This window comes from Melozone crissalis, unplaced genomic scaffold (assembly GCF_028551555.1).
Source record: "Melozone crissalis strain CALT ecotype California unplaced genomic scaffold, PUWL_Pcris_2 ptg000018l_1, whole genome shotgun sequence".
Lineage (NCBI taxonomy): Eukaryota > Metazoa > Chordata > Aves > Passeriformes > Passerellidae > Melozone > Melozone crissalis.
The window spans coordinates 29,999,443-30,019,759 of record NW_026535796.1 but is presented as its reverse complement, the minus strand read 5'-3'; the positions used below and the strand labels follow the sequence as shown (position 1 = coordinate 30,019,759).

Genomic DNA, 20,317 nt, shown 5'->3' with positions numbered 1-20,317 from the left:
TCAAACCATCAGTGAAGTATACTACTTTCCCATTTTCCCTAAATATCATCACTGGGGCAAGGAAGTTTTCCTGTTTACAGTAGTAAATGATAAAATGTTCTCCTTGTCTGACTCATGTGCCCTAGAACAGTGCTATTATTGCATTTTGCCATGCTCGACCCCCCTATCCTGATTATTTTTCCTGGTTTGAGTGAATGATGTAGCTCTTTTCAGTCAGCAACTAATCTAGAAATTCAGATATTAGAAGCTTGAGACTGTTCTTCTTTTTTGCATGTCAAGGTATTCAATGGTGGTGAATAGGGCATAATTTCATGACAAGAATAGTAAAAGGCTTTTGTCAGCTTTTAAATATGTAAAAGTTGCAATCTTTTCAATAAAACTCTAAGATGGATTTTTTTAATCCCAGAATATAGAAGAATCATTTTGTGATAAAGACGCTTTCTTCTTATTGTAAGTCCTCTCATCAACATAGATCATTGAAATTAATTCATAATACTTCATTGAAGTTTTGGGAGACACACCAAATGCTTCATAGGATTACATGTGCTTTACTCCTGTAACAACAGAGTAGAACTATGAGGAACAAATACCAAATCCTAATTAACCTTCTGATTCAGAAAGTCCTAACACAGTCTGTGCCATTAAAACAGTCAGAAGTCCTGTGATCTGAGTCACTGATCTTTGCTTGCACTTGTCTTGGCTCAGGATTTATTGCTGTTGCCCATGGCGTAGTGGACAGGGTAGAGCTAGCAGCCTGAAATAGAGAACTCTTGCCCAAGTTCTGTCTCACTTTCCCCTTGGCAGATGGAGGCAGAAGGGACACGAGAAAGGACAGCCTAATTTCTATTTTCTGTCCAAACTAGTGATATAACTGAAGCTAAACTGAGGCAGAAACTGGTTAACTGATACAAAGCTTACTCACTTCTCACTCTTCAGCCTGGAACAGCAAGAAAGTAAATTTGAAATGAAAAGCATTCCACAAAAAAAACCCCCAAAAACCAACAACAACAACAAAAACCAAAAAAAAAAAAACCACACACAAAAAACAAAACAAAAAAAACCCCCAAAAACCAAAAAACAAAAAACCCCAACAAAACAAAACAAAACAAAAAAAAAAAAAAAAAAAACCCAAAAAAACCAAACAAAAAAAACCAAAACAAAAAAAAAGTAAAAAAAAAACCCCACCAAAAACAAAAACAAAAGCTTCACAGAAGTGAGTTTACTTAGGAAAAAGCACTTTAATGCATATGATTTTGAGCACTCGTTTCAGAAAGAAGAAAAGGTAGTTTCAGAGTATGGGCAGATTTCTGAAAAACACACTCTTCTGCAGCCGGCTCTGAGGGCAGCTGGGTGAGGAAGCGGCTTCCAGGAAGCTGCGCTGTGCCGAGGAGGAGCCCACGGGCCGAGCAGTGACTCAGCCCGCAGCTCAGTAAACACCAGCGTGTCCCTCGCACACTCACCACGTCAGCGTCACCGGGCGCTCACCGCACCGACGCGCAATGGCCGGGGCTGGCCTGCCGGGGAGGAAACCTCTCAGCCAGCTCCTGCTGCGGGCTGCGTCAGAGCCACCCGCAAACACAGCCCGCGAACACACCCCGCAAACACAGCCCGCAAACACACCTCACAAACACACCTCACAAATACACCCTGCAAACACTCCTCTCGCTGGGCAGCAGCACGGGATTGCTCGCCGAGTGCCAGGGCTGCAAAGGCTGGCACGCACTTCTGGAAAGTCAAGACGCTGACACCGTGTTTGTGCTCCCCAGGCTTGTGCAACAGTGGAGTGGCTAAGAAAAGACTGTGGTAATGTAGGAGGATTTAAATCCAAAAAGCTTTTCACAACTGCTTTTTGTTTATTAAAAAAAATCCGTAAGAAAATCTTAACAATGTACTTAAATAGCCACATTCTGTAAAACTAAAACTTACTTGATATAGCAAGAAAGCCTCTGTAATATGTGACCTTATTGCTTTGAAATGTGTAGTAAATATTTAGTAACTTTTTCTTTGGAAAAAAAATGAAATGTATGGAATTAAACTTTTGGATTTGGAGTAGGTACTTTCAGTGTTTTCAACTATGTTATGGTGTGGGTGGCGGAGAAAAGAGTGTTAAAGTGAAAGAATAAATAATCCATAAATAACCTAACAGTTTTATTTCACTGGGCACAGCCCTGGTCTTCAGCATAAACTACACCCTTAAATTGATGAAGGTGTTCAGGGTCTGCTTATATCACCACCTGATTTATTTACTACAGAGGAGTGATATTTTTGGAACCATCAACTTGGCATGTACACTGAAGTAGGCAGAGAGCTAACAAAAACATCAGTTATCCTGGCTTCTAGTTGCTGTATTAATTAAAAAAAAAAAGAGGGAATCTGAGTCTTCTTGTTTTGTTTGAATTGTAGGTGTATTTCAGCTTGATTACAGGTCAGTTTTATATTTTCTGTAACAAGAGCCTAATCATTCCAGTCTGAAGCTTTCACTCCTTACTATCACAACGTTAGTAATGTTAAAAGTGCCCAGTACATTCCTTCTGCTACCAGCTAAAACTATATAGAAAGCACCAGCCTGAATATAATATAAAACCAGTAATAAATGTTATTCTTCTTGGAGCTATAAGTGAAAAATCACTTTGGTTTTTTCCCATAGTGAGAAGATTTTGCAGACTCCTAGCCAGAAGTGACTTATTTTCAAAGAGAATTAAATCCTTTTGAGAACACCGGCACTGTTGAGAAGCTGTCTCAAGTGGGGTGTCCTTTACAACATGTCTCAGAATCTCTCCGTGTCTGGAACCCAATCCCTGATCCTTGCCCTCGTGGCATATTTTACTGTTGTTCATGTGTCCCTGACATTATTCTTGCAATTGTGCTGACATTTTCTCTTTTAAAGCCAGGTTTTAATTTTCAGGTAAATACTCAGCAAAAATGGCGGTAATTGCTCAATATAACACTCTACAAAGATCAATCTATGTTGACCCTATGTGGCCTAATTTCCAAAGGCACTGTCAGTCACACGTGTGGTCTGCTTAAGTGTAGTCATAAATATATGGCATTGTTTAAAGCTTAATATAGTAACATGCCTCAGCAACTCACAGTTCCATAAGTGCTAAGACATTTCTGACTCCAGCATTGCTATCTCCTTATTTTGTAAAGGAGGAGACAGAGACACACAGTGATTAAGGGATTAGGCCAAGGTCATACACCAAGTGCGTGCCAGCTGGAGTTAGCATTTGGGTCATTCTCTGACTGAATAAAAACTATGTACCTTGCACAAGCATGGGAAATGGGAGTTGTTTTTGCAAGTTTCGCACAATGCTCAGTGTGTGAAAGCAATTTCTTCAAGCAGCTAACACAGTCAAGCTCCATTACTTGTCACTTCAATATATTCCATCACTTGCCTTCCCCATCTGGCTGCACTAATCCACGTAAAGTTCTCCTCCTTCAGAAGGCCCAGGCCTGGCACTAATGGAATTATGGACATGGGCTGGAAACTTGGGGGTCTGAACAAACCTTTGCTGTGTGAAAACACAAATGAATGTGAGTAATTCCACACAAAAGCAATTCTGATGTCTTTCTTATGTGCTAAGTGCATCCTTACTTGGTAGTGATTTCCTTCTTAGTAAGTATTAAAGAACAGCCATTTTTGAAGAGGCAGCTCTGGTCTGGATCAGTGCTGCACACAGAGGGAGTCTGCAACAGTAACTTCAGGGCTATCACTTGCTGAGTTGTATTTCAATGGAGTACTCCCTGACAAAGAGAGTGTCGAAAATAATGGGAATGCCCATCAGCACAGGAAGCGAAAAAAGTATTATTCAGTCAATGAACATACATATATTGTAAGAAGTATATACTCAATGAAGCAGAAATTATCTAGTCAGCATTATTTTTCAGATTTGTTCTGGTGAGAAGAAATCACATAATGAGGAACAAAAATCACTAGCAAACTCCTAAATATTGTATCAGATTGAAAAAAGATCCTGATTTCCGATTGAAGCGGTAATACATTACTCAAAGTACTTCCTTGAGTAAAAAAAAAAAAAAAAAAAAGATATATGAAATTGGGCAATTCATGCAACAGGACATAGGAGTATTTATGTTTCTCCTTTCAGAAATAACTATGGATCTGAAAGATATATCCAGTATTTAAGTTTTGTACACCTGCTTAAAGTACTTTAAATCCATGATTCATATTCACGTACATTTTTTAAAATTTTGATTTTGTTCTAAATTTATCTGTATTTTTATGTCCTCATATTGTCCACAAATAACTATGTATCTGTCCAGACACGTGAACCAGAAACTGCATTCCGTGTGAAAAGAGTGAAATGTTTGTTTGATTTCAGTTTTGGTCTTCAGAAGAAAATAATAATATTTATTTATCTGAAACTTTTCTTCATGAAAAAAGCAAAGGCAACTGTTCCAGCATCATGCAACAGGAGCAAGGTCACTTAGCAGATGCAGGTCTCATAGGCCTGGCCTAATTCTGCTGCTTCTGCACAGGTGAAAAGTTAAAGAAGACCAAGTTTCTAAATTAAAAGACTGTAGACTCAGTCCTTCTACTGCCTTGTGTCTGAACTTGAGGCACATCAGAATCTTCCTGACCTCTGAAGGACAAGCACAGGCTAAGGATACATATGTAAGTCTCATCTGAGCTGGAACAAGTCACAGCAGCAGAGATGTAATATGGTAAGACAGAAAGGCTCAGCTCCCTTAGAGATCAGAAACAGAGACAAAAGAACTATTCTTGTGTTCTGAATAAAACCTGCACCAATAAAGATAACGCTTTCTAGACGTGTTATTACAACACTGACCAATAAAAATGTCAGCATTCAGCAAGTTTTAACCAAGCATGACTGCTATTGCCTTTTTGTTCAGTGTGTAGTTTTAGCCTCCTAATTACAGGAAATGTCTATGATGCAGGTAGGAGTGACATTCAAATGTACAATAATCTTATTTACTGTACTTATATTAATAGGCTTAAATTCCTTTGCAAAACATGTCATACTACAGAGAATGAAATTATTTTGAAAGTCCCTCATTTTAAATTTTTAGCAGTTTACTTCGTCTTTTAATCATGTGCAAAGTAGTTGCACAGCATTTTGCAGCACGTATGGCAGCGGACCACTCTACTGGCAAAGGCGTCTCAAGCTACAGGGTGTAATTGCAGCACTTCAAAGTCACTGCTCGGTAAGAGCAAACTAAAACCTTCGCTCTCTAAGACCCAGCCCTGCGACGCTCAAATCCGCTCACCAGATCCATTTTAATGGAGGTTCGGGAGGGGGATCAAAGTGTTTTCTAGAGCGGCCCCTGAAAGTATAAGCCCCGCCGTAAATGTACAGAATATTATATCGAAGTAAATAACCAGAATATGGCAAGACCTGTAAACGCTAAAAAAAAATCCCCACGCAGCCAGAGGAACGCCACCCGGGCCCTTGGCCGGGCAGGCCGCGCCTGGGGCAGCCCGGGCCCCGGCTCTCGGTTCCGCAGGGCGGCGCGGGGCGGAGCGGGCCCGCGGGAGCGGCCCCTTCTCCGCCGAGGCTCCGCCAGCGCCCCCAGCGGCCGCTCGGCCGCCTCAGCTCCGCCCCGAGCGCGGCTCCTGCCGCGCCCGCCCACCCCGCAGCGGGCGGAGCGCCATGGATGCCGCTGGCCGCCGCCTGCCGCGGGGCTCGGGCTGCCGCCGCCGCCGCGCCGCCGCTCCGGTCTCGGCGTGGCGCTGAGGAGGGCTCGGCTCCGGCGAGGAGGCTGCGGGAGGCTGAGGTGAGCGGCGGGGGTGGCGCGGGGCCTCTCCGGCCTGCGCTGGGGGACGGCGCCTTTCCCGAGCAGCCAGGCCGGGTCACCCTGCGCGGCCTGCGGCTCGCCGGGAACTCGAGCGTCGCTGCTCGGGCCTGTCGGGCCGGGAGGGAGCGGGCCGGAGCTGCGGGCGGGGAGAGGCAGCGGCTGCCGGGAAGTCTGTGCGAGGGGCCGGGGGCAGAGCGGGGCGGCGCTGCCGGGGAGCCCCTCACGCCGCCGGGTGCCCCGTGCGGGGGCGGCGAGGAGGCGGAGGCGGCGCCTGCCGTGCCCCGGGCGGCGCCGTGTGGGGAAGGGGCCCAAAGCCCCGAGCGCCGCGCGGGCCCGGGGCCCGCCTGGCTGCTGCGAGCAGGCCCGGGCGGCGCGGGGGGAGCTGCGCTGCGGCCTGGCCCCTGCTCCGGGCTCAGCCCGGCCCTCGCCGCGCTCCGGGTCTGCGCTCCTGTACGGCCCGGCTGGGCTGGGAGAACAGCAGGTGCCTGGGCTGAACTTACCCCACTTTCGCTGTCTCTTAATTTTCTTGTTTCTCTCGCTATCACTCATCTCTCCGCTCCCGGAAATAACGATTTAGTGGTGTTAAGGCGAGGTAGAATACTTATAATGCGATCCCACTTTTTCTGTCTGAAAGTAGTTTTATGTAGGATTCGAGCAGGAAATGCAGTCTGTAAACATCTTGGAGAATCATAGGCAGTGTTTAAAACACAGAAAACCAGTTCACTAATATTAAATGAGTTTTTAGAGTAAGATAATATCAAATATGTAACTGGTAAGCAGTAGTTGAGGGGTCTGTAATATTATGGTCCTAAATTTTATAAAAATCCTATCTGTTGTACTTCTGTAACATCTCTGAGTTTTAAGCTATTGTGAAAGAGCTGATTCAGTGTGTGTTTCTTCATATAATACTAATTTCTGATTCCCTTTTGTATACATGCCCTTGATGGGGTTATTTTTTAACTATTAACTCATTAGCAGCAAGTAAACAAGTAGGCAGACTTTGTCCAGATCAAGCTTCTTCCTCCCACATCACCTCCCCCCTGTTTGTGGGGATACTGTCCGGCATTTCATATTTACCTAGGAGTTTGATAAACTACTTCTCTAAGCTGTGTTTTGAGAGAGTATTATTCTTCTTGTATGTCCAATTGGGAGAGATTGGTTTGTAACTCATTGGGTTTTATATGAAAATAGTCATGTGTGCTGTGTTTTTAGGCAAGGGAGGTGAATTTGACTGTTTGTTAAACACAACGTTTAGGCAAGGGGACTTTTTTGGTCTTCAGCTTGCATGTACAGCTCTGGCATTGGGCCAGCAAATAGTGTTGTTTTCCTTATATGTATGTGAATTATTTGAATTATTCACTGGATTTTTTGAAAGGTGTGAATTAAATATTTTTTTCAAAAAAGTCCCCAAATAACCCAACAAACCCCTAACTCTTGAAAATGGAAGTGATTTTTGAGTTGTCTTTTTATATCCTTTGACATAAAAAGCCTCTTTTCCTTATGTTTGAATGTTGTTTTAAAAGATGAAGGATTCGAACTTCTTTTAAAAGGTTTCTGAAGATTTTGAAAGTCTGGAATTTTACATCTCAGTTTTTTATTTTATGGATTTCTGTTTGAAATGTGAAATTCATTATCTTTCTATATTTGAATATTTTCATGAGGAGGTAATGCATCTCATAAAGCTGAACACTTTATAATAAAGTGATATTAAAGGAGAAGATGGTCAGGACATCACTTTCTTTCTCTTAGCTTTAAGAATACACAAAAGGGTTGAGCACAATTTTTCTAGCTGTAATTTTGAGTTATCCTGAAAACAGAGCAAACTCTTTACTATTTACCTGCTTAGAAAGAACCCCATTTGCTGGTAGGATATGTGAAAACTTCCTTAATTTCATCCCAAACATATGCTATACATTTTAGAGAGGAGCAGATACAGAAAGTTCAATGACAAGGTTGTGATGGTGATTACTTTTTTTACTTTTTCTTGCCAGGTGAAAACTGCAAAAGCGTGAGGCTGACTGAAGAGAGAAATTAATTGTGCTGAAGTTAGTCTGGCTTCTACAATTAAAGGATATTTTTGGTACTTTTTAATTGAAGTGGAGGCGGCTTTTTTTTTTCGTAAAAAACCATGGCAGATGTGGATCCAGACACGTTGCTGGAATGGCTGCAGATGGGGCAGGGGGATGAGAGGGATATGCAGCTGATAGCACTGGAACAGCTCTGCATGCTGCTTCTGATGTCAGACAACGTGGATCGCTGCTTTGAGACGTAAGTGCATCTGCCTTTCCTTTTTGGAATGTTATTTTCCCCCTTCTGTGGCTGAATGTCATATTTAACATTCCTAGAAACTTTCAGCCTCAAAAATGTTTTTGCAAACTGAACTTCAGTTTAGATCACTGAAATCAAGAGTTTCTGTTAATGTCACGTGAAGTACTGTTGTCTGATTAAAAATGTAGTGTTTTTTGGGTGATACACAGTGCCTGTTCTGACCCAGGAGCTGGTTGCAACTCTGAATACATTTCTTTCAATTAAATAATGTACATTTGTGTGTGTATATGTGTGGGATGTTGGTTTTTCTTTTGTTTCTTTGTTTCTTTTTTACTTTTGGAGGTGGTTGTATTTTTGGTTTTTTGTGTGTGTTTTGGTTTGGTTTGTTTTGTTAGAGAAAAACTTTTTTTGCACTAGCATTATGATCACCTAGATATATTTAAGCATCCATACTCTCACAGTACTTTTAGCAAGGGATATAGTAGCTTTTTTTGAGTTCAGCAAGTCCAAGCAAAAATCAAAAATAATAACCACTGTTCCCACAAATATTTTGCCCCTTGTTTGGGGCACGTTGTTGTTCATGCCACCCTCCTTCTCAGCTGTATTTGTACATTTGTATAGCACAGTCCCTGCACTCAATCCTTTTTACATTTCTCACAGCACAAAATGCTGATTTAATCACTTTTGTTACTTGAGTGTTGCTGGGCTTGTGTTACACTACTTCCTATGAGAGCCCATCACCAGTCTGGAAAAGGTGGCAAAAGTGTAAGCAATCACAACTTTTACTTTTTTGGTTGGTTTCTTCAGTTCTGATTTTCATGCTCTTCCTTCTCTTCCTTTCCATGGTTTTGTTCATTGCTCTCACTTTCTTTTCATAATAAAATATGGCCAGTGTTTTTGAGATACATCCTGCCTTTTAGGAGTGTGGGTTTGGAAGCACTTGAGAAGGTAGCTGTCTGTTACACTGTTTAGTTTTGTAGCTCTGATGGAAACAGTTTTCAGACTTACCTCTTAGGAGTTCTTCTCATGACTGTATTTATTACAGGAAATGTAAAATCCATACACCTCTAATATTTGGATTTGTAGTAGTTGCAGAGCATTGAGCACAATTTTGTGCAGTGCTTTAGAAACTGAAGCTTCCTGTTCTTTGCCTTGGTGAGCTTATGGGTAAAATTTTGACTTGAAGAGCCTTACTGTAGTGAGATCCATTCAACTTCCCTGTCTATCCTCATACTGCTCATGGAGGGGAGCCTCAGAATTCACCATTGTAGAAAAACACTTGGTAGTTAAGAATGAATTTTTCTGATTAATCTGGGTGAACTGCCTGCTTCAGGATATTCTGTTCTATACTGGTGCAGAACTAGGCATAAGCATTTTTAAGGTTATCTCCTGGGTATTTGAGAGTCAGGAATGAAATATCAACTTTAAAAAACCAGTTGTGGGTTTTATGCATCTTGTTTAGAACAGGCTTTTATTTCAGTATAAGTGAATTAAATAGTTCAAGTGCTTCTTTTTTTTCTTAAAGTGTATATAATGAATGCTCTGTTATTGCACTGTTGTGGTTTTATGATTATTTATGTCTGAAAGAAGAAATATTTAAAGTGCCATTTGGCATTTTAATTTTTCTTTTGAATGTTGGTACAGTGTAATTTTACTGGTCTTCTAAGTTCTCTGTTTCTTTTGTCTTGTTAGTTTTCCCTAAAAAGAAGAGAATGAAATGTAGGTAGGGGAAGAAGTTACCAAAGTTCTCTGCCTGTTGAAGTGATTTTGCAATAATGTTGAAACTGCTACTGCTACTTTTTATTGGCTCTGTGACCATACTGAAGTATGTGCTCTGGTACCGTGGCATCTGGTGAGCTGACATGGTGCATCATTACCTTCTTCCCATTCTCACCCACCCTTTTTATTCCTCCCAACCATACTCTTCTTCCTGCCACTGTCAGGGCTTACTGGACTCCTAATTCTTGCATGTGCAAGCTGCTCTTTGAACCTGCTGAAGGAGGCTGTAAGTTTTCTGCTGTTACAGTGAGTTACAGCATGTAGGGAGGTGTCAGATGAGCACTGGGGATGGAACTGCACAACTGGAGATATGGGAGAAGCAGAGAAGGGTGTACAGTCTTCAGTGGAGAACTTCTCAGTGATTGTCTCGTGTGCTTACGTGTGCCCGCATTTCAAGGTGACTTTATTTTGGCACTCTGTAAGGAACAGATATCTTGGAAAGTGTATTTAAAATCTTTCTGAAAGACAGTAAAGTATTGTCATGTGCTGAGAGGGTATAAATAAAATAATAATGGATAGTATTTTACAGTTCCTTTCCAGCTTGTTTTTTAAAGGAATTGCTGCTTGCTGAAATAGATTTACTGTGTGACAGAGGGGCTGCTAAACTCTTTTTTCAGGAACTAATCTTGAAAATATTTTCAACATGCCTGATCTAGAATATGGATGTATTTTTCTGTTGGTAAGAAAACCAGTCTCTAGACTTCACAAATTTTTTTCTTCTACTAAGTAAGAACAGCATTTCCAAGTTTTTGGATGCTGTGCACATGTTATTTGAAGATCCTGGAATTGGTCATTTGTATTAGTTGTATGTCGACAAAACATTAAAGAAAACTTTTCATCTCAACAACTTTGAGATGGACTTTTAAAACAGTTTCTTGGAGAATGAAATGGGATGTTTTTCGTATCTTATTTAGAGTAACTTTAAATATTAAGTATTACTCCACTTTTACCTAAGATATTATTTGCATTTGTGGTGTAAGCTAAGAAAAAGCCCATCATTTTAGTGAAGTACATCTGGTGGTTGAAAGCTGGGTATGGTGAGGACTGGCAAAACTGAAACAAGACCACATCAGAGTGTTGACATGAATGCTGTGCATCTCTAAAACCGCAACACAGTTTCCATACTGCTTTCTTAAGGAGTTAAGTGTAATACACAATCTCACTAAGCCAAGGAAGCACAAGGCTGAACGGAAAAAAAAGGTATTGAAATGTTGGATTCAGAATCTTGCACTTCGTTTTTGCAAGAGTTACTTGCAGACATGTTCTGAAGGAAATGATATAGCTAATAACAAAAGTAATAATTTGCTTTTGTACAAGAGTAATGGATATTGAAACTAGTGTTTCAGGTCAGCTCCAAACTGGAAGCAGGCACACGTGCAGGATGGTGTATTTATTTCATAATGTTCTTGCAGAGTTCTAGCAGCATCACAGCAGATTTCAGGGTATGCAGCTGATGAACAGGTAGTGCTGCCAAATAATTGATGTTTCTTTACTCCTTCCCAGATTTAGATATTACATCCAATTAAATGATTTTGGAAGTTACTCATATGTTAACATTACAAAAATCAGTGGCATATTCATCTTCTGGTGATAATGAGTCACAGACTGTGCTAGTCAATTGTCGTGAAGAATGGCTAACATTTTACCAGCAACAAAAGCCACTAACTTGAACTACAGAAACTTAATGAGGAGAAATGGTTTTGTTAAGTAGTTTAGTTGGAGTAAAACAGCATAACTGTTGTGATTATAAGTGTTAGTCCCAAATTGTAGTTAAACTATGTGCTATTAAATCCACTTGAATAAGAGTTTAAGGAATGCATTTAATATGAACTTAATTGAAATTTTGGTTTTTTTTTTTTTTCTTTTAAATTACCTGTAACAGTTTAAATGTATGTAGAGGCTCTTAGTTGCAATCTCACATTATTAATGTAGCTTTTTTCTGAGTAGGTGTTTCAATTTATTCTTTTTTCACCTCGTGCAATTGTTTCACTTTTTTGGTGAAATAAAATTAGAGCTCTTCTGGATGGGCTTTCTGTTGCTGTCAGAGTAAAAGTACTAGCAATTAGTTACAATGAAAATTTGTAGATTAAGACAGTGCTATAACAAAGTAAGACCTGCTCAAAACCTTTTTACAGCAGATGAAATAGGCCTTATTAATGCTCAGAAGGAGAAAACATCTTCCTGTTTGGCTTTTCTCTAAGTTACCTCTGTATATTCGGCACTAACAGATTGTAAGCAATAAATCATCTGTAGTTATCAGCTCATTTGACAAATACAAACAAATTGTACAAAGGGTCATATGTTAGGGTTCTAATGTGTAAAATAGAAATCCTTTCAGTTTATTTTTTAGATCAAATGTGTTTACTTTAATTCACACTGAACCTTTTTCTTTTCAGAGTATCTATTCACTAGGCAAGAAGTGTATATCTTTATATTGTATTTGCTAGCAAGTATAAGAAGAAATTCTTGTGAACCAAAGACTGTTCATGTGAGCTAGTGAGACTGTTAGAGTAAGGTGGAACAGTTTAGCTTTACTTCCACCTGCTTAAAACTACATTCTCCTGTCTTTATCAGGATTGAAAAACTCCAGTAAATCAAAATTAGATACATGGACAAAAAAAAAAAATCCTTTAGAGATTGGGATAGAAATCCAAAGTGCTGGTTTTCAGGAATATGTTTACAATCTGGGCTGTCTTTACAAAGCATCTTTGTAACTCAGACAGTAAAGTGCCCTTTAATAGGTCTGATAATAATGGAAAAACTAACAGGCTGAGAGAGCAGCTCTGTTGGTATCAAGGTGCTTTCATGCTTTGTGTCTTATAGATTTGCTTGTTTTGTTATTCTAAGGAAAAAATAAAGTCAGATCATTGTTACACTCTTGTGCTGGAGTGCAGCAGTGAGTAAATTAGATTAAGTATTGCTGTCAACAATAGACTACAGTTTTCATTATTTTTAACCATGCAAAGCATATGTTCTTAGTGAATTATTGGCTTTTGTTGCTGGTTTGCACTAATGCAGACATCTCTCCCAAGTGAAATTTTGTAACCTTTGCAGTGGCAAGTCTCATGTGATTCCTACTAAGCTTTTTTTCTTTTAATGAAGGCAGAGGGTATGGCAGCAGTGGAATACCAGTAATTTACTGTGTGGCCTCCAATATAGGGGGATCTTCATCGTCCTATAGAGTGGTTTTCTGAGATGGAAGTAGGGGTGTGCTCTGTATTTTTCCAATCTCTTTACAACATAATGTTTAGAATCATTGCTGATTTTAGGGCTGTTTTTTTGTTGTTGTTTTTGGTTTTCTCACTTTTTCAGTTACAAGAATTTTAAAATACTAATGTCTTTCTGGTTGCTCTTTGTAAAATGGGAATTCTGGCTTCATTGTCACTGGTATTTTGTGGAGATTAATTAACCTTGTCTAGTTATTTTGAGAATCTTAATGGTTGCAAAGGTCAGAAGGGAAGATTAAGTCTAAATTGATACCTTCTTTTCTCTCATGGCCCTTATATTTTATATGGTTATTACTGGATTAGGCATCTTGTTTGATACAAGCATTATGTGTAGCTAATGCTTTTGAGAGGGCATCCTACCTAATGTTACCCTCTCTTTTGCTATTAAATCTGCAGCCTAAGTTGTCTTTGTTGTTGAAATTTACTTGCTCTTTTCCATAAGAATTGGCCAGTCTGATGAATTCTGTAGACAGCAGTCAGTTCACCTTGTCCTATGCAGATTAAAAGCCTGCTCTTACTGTAAGTGTACCTGCACACAAAGGTTTCATCAGCTCTTGATCTTCCTCCCCTTCTCTAGTTCTTCAGTTTACAAGTTCTTCAGAAATAATTTCCAGTGTTGCCTTCATCCATGCTGTTTATAGTAGTGCCCCTGACTTGCTGTTAACAGTTAAACATGCCAAGTTGTGTTAGATGTTTCCAAAACTTTGTACAGGAAGTGTGGTTTTAGTTATCTGTCTTCAGAGTTGCTTTCAAGGATATGAGTGCTTGCTGCTTAGGTATGGCTTGATGTATTACCTGGACTAAAATCTGTAACTTGGCATTTGTGTGTGTCAAAACACATTTTGTTTAAATGAGCCCATGCCTCTGGGTGTTCCAGACAAATCATCACATTGTCACTATTTACTAGTCTGGCATTTAAATTTCTTTTTCTGTTGATATCTTCATGTATTCTTTGTTTTGTTCAGAATTTTGTGTGTGAAATTAAGCTGAAGTGATTCCTGCGAGTACTGTGCAAAAGTTGGGTGCAGGATGTTAAGGCATCAGGTTAATGACTTTTGAAAGTGTCAGCTCCTAACAGATTGGATGAGACCAATAAAAGATGTTACAGGAATTTCAAATTGCAGGGTTCCTTTCTTGCATGACTAGTGGTCAAGTGATTTTTAATATTGGCCCCTTAAGAAGAGGTATAGATAGCACAGATGTTGACTAGATTGCTAATAGGGAAGTGGAAGTTTTCTTGTGTAAGTCAGTTCTTTTTTTGAGCACCTGGGAATCCAAAAGTAGCTAGTGGTTATATGTGCATATTTAGGCATGCACAAAAAATGATACTTTTTGTTTAAATTGCTTATTTCCTTTTGAAATGTTGACAGATGCAATATGTATGCAAAGCATTATCTGTTTGCACAATTGAGGTTGCTACTAGTGGAAGTCATAGGCAGAAAGACCTGTAGTTTCACATTCTTTAATTTATTCAGCTATTGTGGACTAAGAGTCTGTAAAATATTTACAAAATGCTGGAGATTGGAGAACAAACATGGAATTATTACCCTGAGGTATGGCATAGCTTTTATGAGATGCTGAAAAATGATAAAGGCAGCCTAACATGTCCTTTATAAATTCAGGAATAAGGCAAATGGTAATTTATTTAGAAATACAGAAATTAACTATCCTGTGGGAACTGTTTCCTCATATGGATTTTTCTTATGTTTCATTTTACACAGCTGATATTTATTGAATGTGTAGTTGAATACTAAATGTCCAATACTAATTGTCTTCCTGCCTAGTAATGAACTCTCAGAAGAGGGTTCAGCTCCAGTATTAATTTAGCTAAAAGAAAGTTTCCAAGTTTTTTTTAAATGTCAAATTCTAATTCTAAATTAATTTCTTTTAATTTTTAATAAAGTGGAGCTTGTACTGGAATGAATACAGGATGGAATTGTTAATTCTTCAGTTTAATTTTATTGGCCTGGGCTGTGGTGGCAATTAAGAGTAGGGATTCAGAGTTGTGCAAGTTTAATGTTTTGTAATTCTGGAAAAGTTCCTAAATTGCCAGTTATTTTTTTGCCTTTTCTGTGCACATTTAAATGCAGAAAATGCACATTTAAAATACAGTATGGTGTGTCTGAAGTATTATACATAGTGGTGTTTTCTGGGCTTAATTTGTATTGTAGCAGTGTTATAGGGAAACAGTGCAAAACGTGTTTTGGTAATGGATCCAGAGGAATACATACAGTGCAGGTGTGTGGGTTCTCTTGTGGATGGTCTGGATTACTCTGCTGTTGGTTTTGGTTCATATGTGAAAACAAAACAGTCTTCCAGTGAAAGAACAATGGAGGGAAAGGCTGAGATCTCTTCCCATAGAAAGAATTACAGATAGGAAAAACAAATTAATCAAAAATTAGTTGAAACGACTTTTGCTTTAAGAAAAATCAGTTGTGCAGGATGTTCTTAAAAGTTTCAGAGTTGAGTGACATGTTGCTGTAAAAGCTTATCTGATAAATTTTTCTTCAAAACCTGTTACTAATGGGCGTTAACTTCAGTATTTTAGTTTTTATTTAAAATTAATATATACTAAGTAGTGTAGACACATACAATTCCTTGTTTTCCCACTTTTAACTGGTTTCAGCAGATGGTATGCATTAAAGATCCAGCCATTGCTGGCAGGCAGCTGAGCTTGGTTTTCTGCCACAAGTCACATGTCTTGGAGCAGGCAGCGTCGCTGAAGGCTTCGTCACATGCCAGGGGCTCCACATCGACTGAATCCAGCGGTTACTTTGGAATTGAGCAACACACCCTAATGCTAGCAGCACTTGTTAACTGTTGTGGGGATGAACTGAACTGGTCTTTTTTCCTTCCTTAAGTTCCTCAAGTTGTTTTTTTTAAGCATGGCAGTAGTGTAGTCTTCACTATTGCTGTTTCTTTTTTAGCTAAGGATTTTAAGTGCATTAAAATATGAAATGTAATTACAGAAATGAGTTTACAGTGCCTATTTTTACTTCCTTGGTATCTTTTTACATTGGCAAGCTGTAAAATCAGCTGAGTCACTTCATTAGAGTTTATGGGATTAGCACTGGCAGGAGCTTACTGCTGTAGCTATTTAAGAATTTTGTATCCGTATGGATATTTCTGTTCCTAAAGAGGTGGGTGTGTGTGTAAATGTTCAGAAGTGTGTCAGCATATGGAGTTATGCTGATTATAGTGCTGTAAATTCTGTAGTAATTTAATTATTCTGACAAATTTTCTTAGCCTTTCTTGACATCAAGATGATTATGATATTTGGAAAATATTTTTAGGTCATGTATATTTTTCGCAGAGAAAGAGTGCATATTAAAGGATTTGTGTTTTATGGTTTTTACAACCTAATAACTCACTTTAACACTGAAAGTATGACTATATTTGTTTAAATATAAATTATACTGAATCAGTACTTTTCAATGTGGTTTATTCTTGATGTCAGTACAGAATGCTCTAGTACCCTAATCTTAATGGATCATAATATAGATGGGAAATATTGATGAGGAATATGACCTATTTTGGACAAACCTATCTTCCAGCAAGATCTTTGAAACATGGTGGGTGGAAAACTTGGAAGATAGTAACTAACAGCAGCTCTTCTCCTGGAAGTACAGGAATAGAGTTGAGTGGACATTGAGAGCTGCAAGACTAAAGTAATTAGCAAGAGCTCTAGTGTGGGTTGTAGAGTAACCTCATTAACTTGAAGTCGGTCTTTCACTAAGGAGTAACACAGAGTGACCTCATTAATTCACTAAGTAGTCCCTAATCACTCTTCTAAAATACACATTTGAAGCACTTTAGGAAGTGCCTAATGTGGTATTAATACAGCCCCCTAGAAATAAAAATCTAAAAATATTTTCCTTTCATTTTCATGTTTATTAAAAGAAGGGCCTAAATAGAAACCTGAACTTCAGAGGTATTGCCATTATTTTCTGATTTGAAAGAATAAACACAATTAAAGAATAGCTTTTTCTGTAGTAAAGAAAACTAATCATCTTTTTGCTAGTTTCACTGCAAATAGGTAATTGTGAACAGTGATTCTTTGCCTACAACTTTAGGAATTTTTCTGTCATAGTTTCTTTTTTTTCTGAGATACCACTTTTAGTTAATATATGGTCTGGATAAAAGCAGCATGTGAACCCAGTTTTGATACTGGAATGGTTTAGAAATTATGCACTTAGCCTTTTTTTTTCCTTGGTGGGTGTTGATCCTTGCAGTAATGGCAGGTTTATTGGTGTATTTTTCTCTTGGAAATCAAAAGCATCATTTGCCAGTAGATGGAAGTGTACTAAAAGCTGACCATTGGTTGCTATCCTGTCACATCAGTTCATTCAGTACTGTAGCTTTGATCTCAGTTTCCCTTATGTCCCAGGAAGTTTTGACAGCCTTCCCTACTGACATCCTGACTCATACTTTTTCTCATGTAGACTGTTTCCTAAAGGTGAGTCCAATGTTCAGCCTGTGTCTGTGTTATGGACGCTCCTGGAATGTTTTGTTTTATTACCTGTCAAAATACAGTTTAGTTCTGAGCATAGCCTTAGTTGGAACAGAAATAAGGTCTATATTACTATAGGGTCCTAGTATTCCTCAGCCAATATTTGAAGCAGTTTTAGGTCCTTTTGATTTGTTTTGGACTACCTAAGAAAGCCAGTAAGGATTTACCTTGGAATTATGGTGTAATAGTGATGCATACATAACATGATTTGTCTGATTCACTCTTTGGCTCCTGCTGATGTTGACTGTATTTGCTTACTTGGTGCTTCATTAAAAAGAGGGGCTGTTCCTGAGAAGGTGCTTGGCCTGTTTGCTAGTATTGCTTCCAGGTAAGCTGGGGATTTCTCTTCCCTCTGCTGCCTTTACTTATGCTTTAGTGCCTTTGCTTGGGATTGGATTGAGTGAAGACTTGAGGGCTACTCTGAAAACCCATTTTCACAGTTTTGGGGTATGAAGACCATCCACTGAATAAAAACAACACTTTCCCTCTCTTTTTATTGGTCAGATGCCTGCACAGAGGAAAACCCAGTGGAGCTGCCTCAACAGTAGGGAGTGGCATACTTTGGGCATTTCCTATGCGGCTCTGATGATGTTGTACCTCATCTGTCATTGTGGGGCTGGTGTTCCCACCTAGCCCTGTTAGTGCTTTCTCTGGCACTACTCACACAGGCACATTCTTCTCCCTGAGACAATGCAGAGCTGATGCTTATGGTTTCAGCCACAGGAGACCCATGTCATCACTTAGAGCAGATTTGGGGATTAAAGGGGGATCACTGTAAAGCTGACCTGTGTGCTTTTGTTTGTATGCAGTTATTGATAGAGAAGTTAGCTACAGCATCAAGATTGAAGTCCCTCAAAATGACAACTAGGCAATTTTATACTGTAATTTTTTAGCTACCTGTTTGAGAAGATCATGGCTGGAGCACCAGGGATGTGTTCATATATCCTTGCCTGCTATTAAAGGCTGAACCATGGATCGAGACTGCATGTGAATGACACAACTGGTACTTGTAGTCTCTTGTTTTCAGGAACTTTACACCCTGGTGAGGCCTGAGGGAACTTCAACAGGCCAAAAGAATCTGAACTTATCTGTATGGTCTGTGTGTGCTTGTGAGTGTAATCTGTAGATCTCCAGAGGAGACTCCACAACCTTTCTGTTTGTAATTGCCAAGTCACTCTCCAGGAGAAGTCATTGCAGTCCCAAGTTACTAGAAAAAGAAAATTTTGAAAAGGAAATATTGTACCCATCTGTAAAGGTGCAAAGGAGGATCCTAGAAACTACTGCCCAGTCAGCCTCACCTCTGCCTGGGAAGGTCATTGAACAGATTCTTCTAGAAGCTGTGCTAAGGCACATGGAGAAGAGGGAGGTGGTTTGGGACAGCCAGCATGGCTTCATCCAGGGCAAGCCCTGCCTGACCAACCCTGTGGCCTCCTGTGATGGGGTGACTGTCAGTGGACAGGAGAAGAGCAACAGATGTCATTTATCTGGACTTCTCTATAGCCTCTGACAGGCTTCCTCCTAACAACATTCTTTCTAAATTGGAGAGAGAAGGGTTTGCTGTGTGGACTGTTAGATTAGAAATTGGTAGAATGGTCACATCCAGAAGGTAGAGGTCAATAGCTCAGAGTCCTGACGGACATCAGTGACAAGTGGTGTCCCTCAGCGATCTGTTTTGGGACCAGTGTTATTTAATATCTCTGTTAGTGCCATGGACAAAGAGATTGAGTGCACCCTCAGCAAATTTGCAGATGACAGCAAGCTGACTGGTGTGGCTGACAAACCTGAGGGGTTGGATACCCTTCAGGGGAATGAACAAGGTTGAGACATGTGCACATGGGATTCTCAGGAGGTTTAACAAGACCAGATGCTGGTGCTGCTCCTGGGTTGGGGCAAGCCCCAGTCTCAGCACAGGCTGGGCATGAACAGCCCCAGGGCAGCCCTGCCCAGAGGGACTTGGGGGTGCTGCTGCCTGAGAGGCTGCACATGAGGCACCATGGGCACTGCCAGCCCAGAGAGCCAAACGTGCCCTGGGCTGCATCCAGAGCAGCGTGGGCAGCAGGGCCAGGGAGGGGATTCTGCCCCTCTGCTCTGCTCTGCTGAGAGCCACTGCAGGGCTGCACCAGCTCTGGCTGCCAGCACAGGAGGGACATGGAGTGAGTCCAAAGGAGGGCTATGAATGGAGGGATGGAGCATCTCTCCTATGAGGAGAGGCTGAGAAAATTGAGGTTGTTCAGCATGGAGAAGAGAAGGCTCTGGGCTGATCTAATTATGGCCTTCCAGTAGCTGAATTGAGCCTACAAGAAAGCTGGAGAAGGACTTACCAAGAGCATGTGGTGACAGGACAAGGTTACTGTAGTGGGTTGACCCTGGCTGGGTGCCAGGCACTGATCAAAGCCACTCTGTTGTTCCCCTCTGCAGTTGAACAGGAGATAGGGTTCATGGTTGAGATAAGGTGTGGGAGAGAGATCACTCATTACATACTGTCATAGGAAAACCAAAGTTGAATTGTGGATATTAACTGAATTTATTGCTAACAAAATCAAAGTAGAATAATGAGATGTAAAGTAAATCTTAAAAACACCTTCTCCCCTGCCCTTTATTCCCTCCCAATCTCTACTTCCTTCCCCACCAGTAGTGAAGGGAGATGGGCAATGGGGGTTACAGTCAGTTTATCACTGATTGTTCCTGCTGCTGCTCAGGAAGAGGAGTCCTTCCCCTGCTCCAGTGTGGGGTTCCTCTCATAGGTAACATTCCTCCA

At 40.2% G+C, this 20,317-nt stretch overlaps 1 protein-coding gene across 7 annotated transcripts in view; it reads left to right on the top strand.

Annotated features, from left to right (window-relative positions):
• The first annotated feature begins 5,672 nt into the window (after positions 1 to 5,672).
• HECTD1 (HECT domain E3 ubiquitin protein ligase 1) overlaps positions 5,673 to 20,317 on the top strand; it is a 59,554-nt gene continuing 44,909 nt past the window's right edge. For all 7 annotated transcript variants that reach the window (XM_054275328.1, XM_054275325.1, XM_054275324.1 and 4 more), the window contains exons 1-2: positions 5,673 to 5,754; positions 7,767 to 8,043. In XM_054275328.1, the coding sequence (XP_054131303.1) occupies positions 7,904 to 8,043 (140 nt within the window). In that variant the 5' untranslated portion in view covers positions 5,673 to 5,754; positions 7,767 to 7,903. The remainder of the gene's footprint in view (positions 5,755 to 7,766; positions 8,044 to 20,317) is intronic.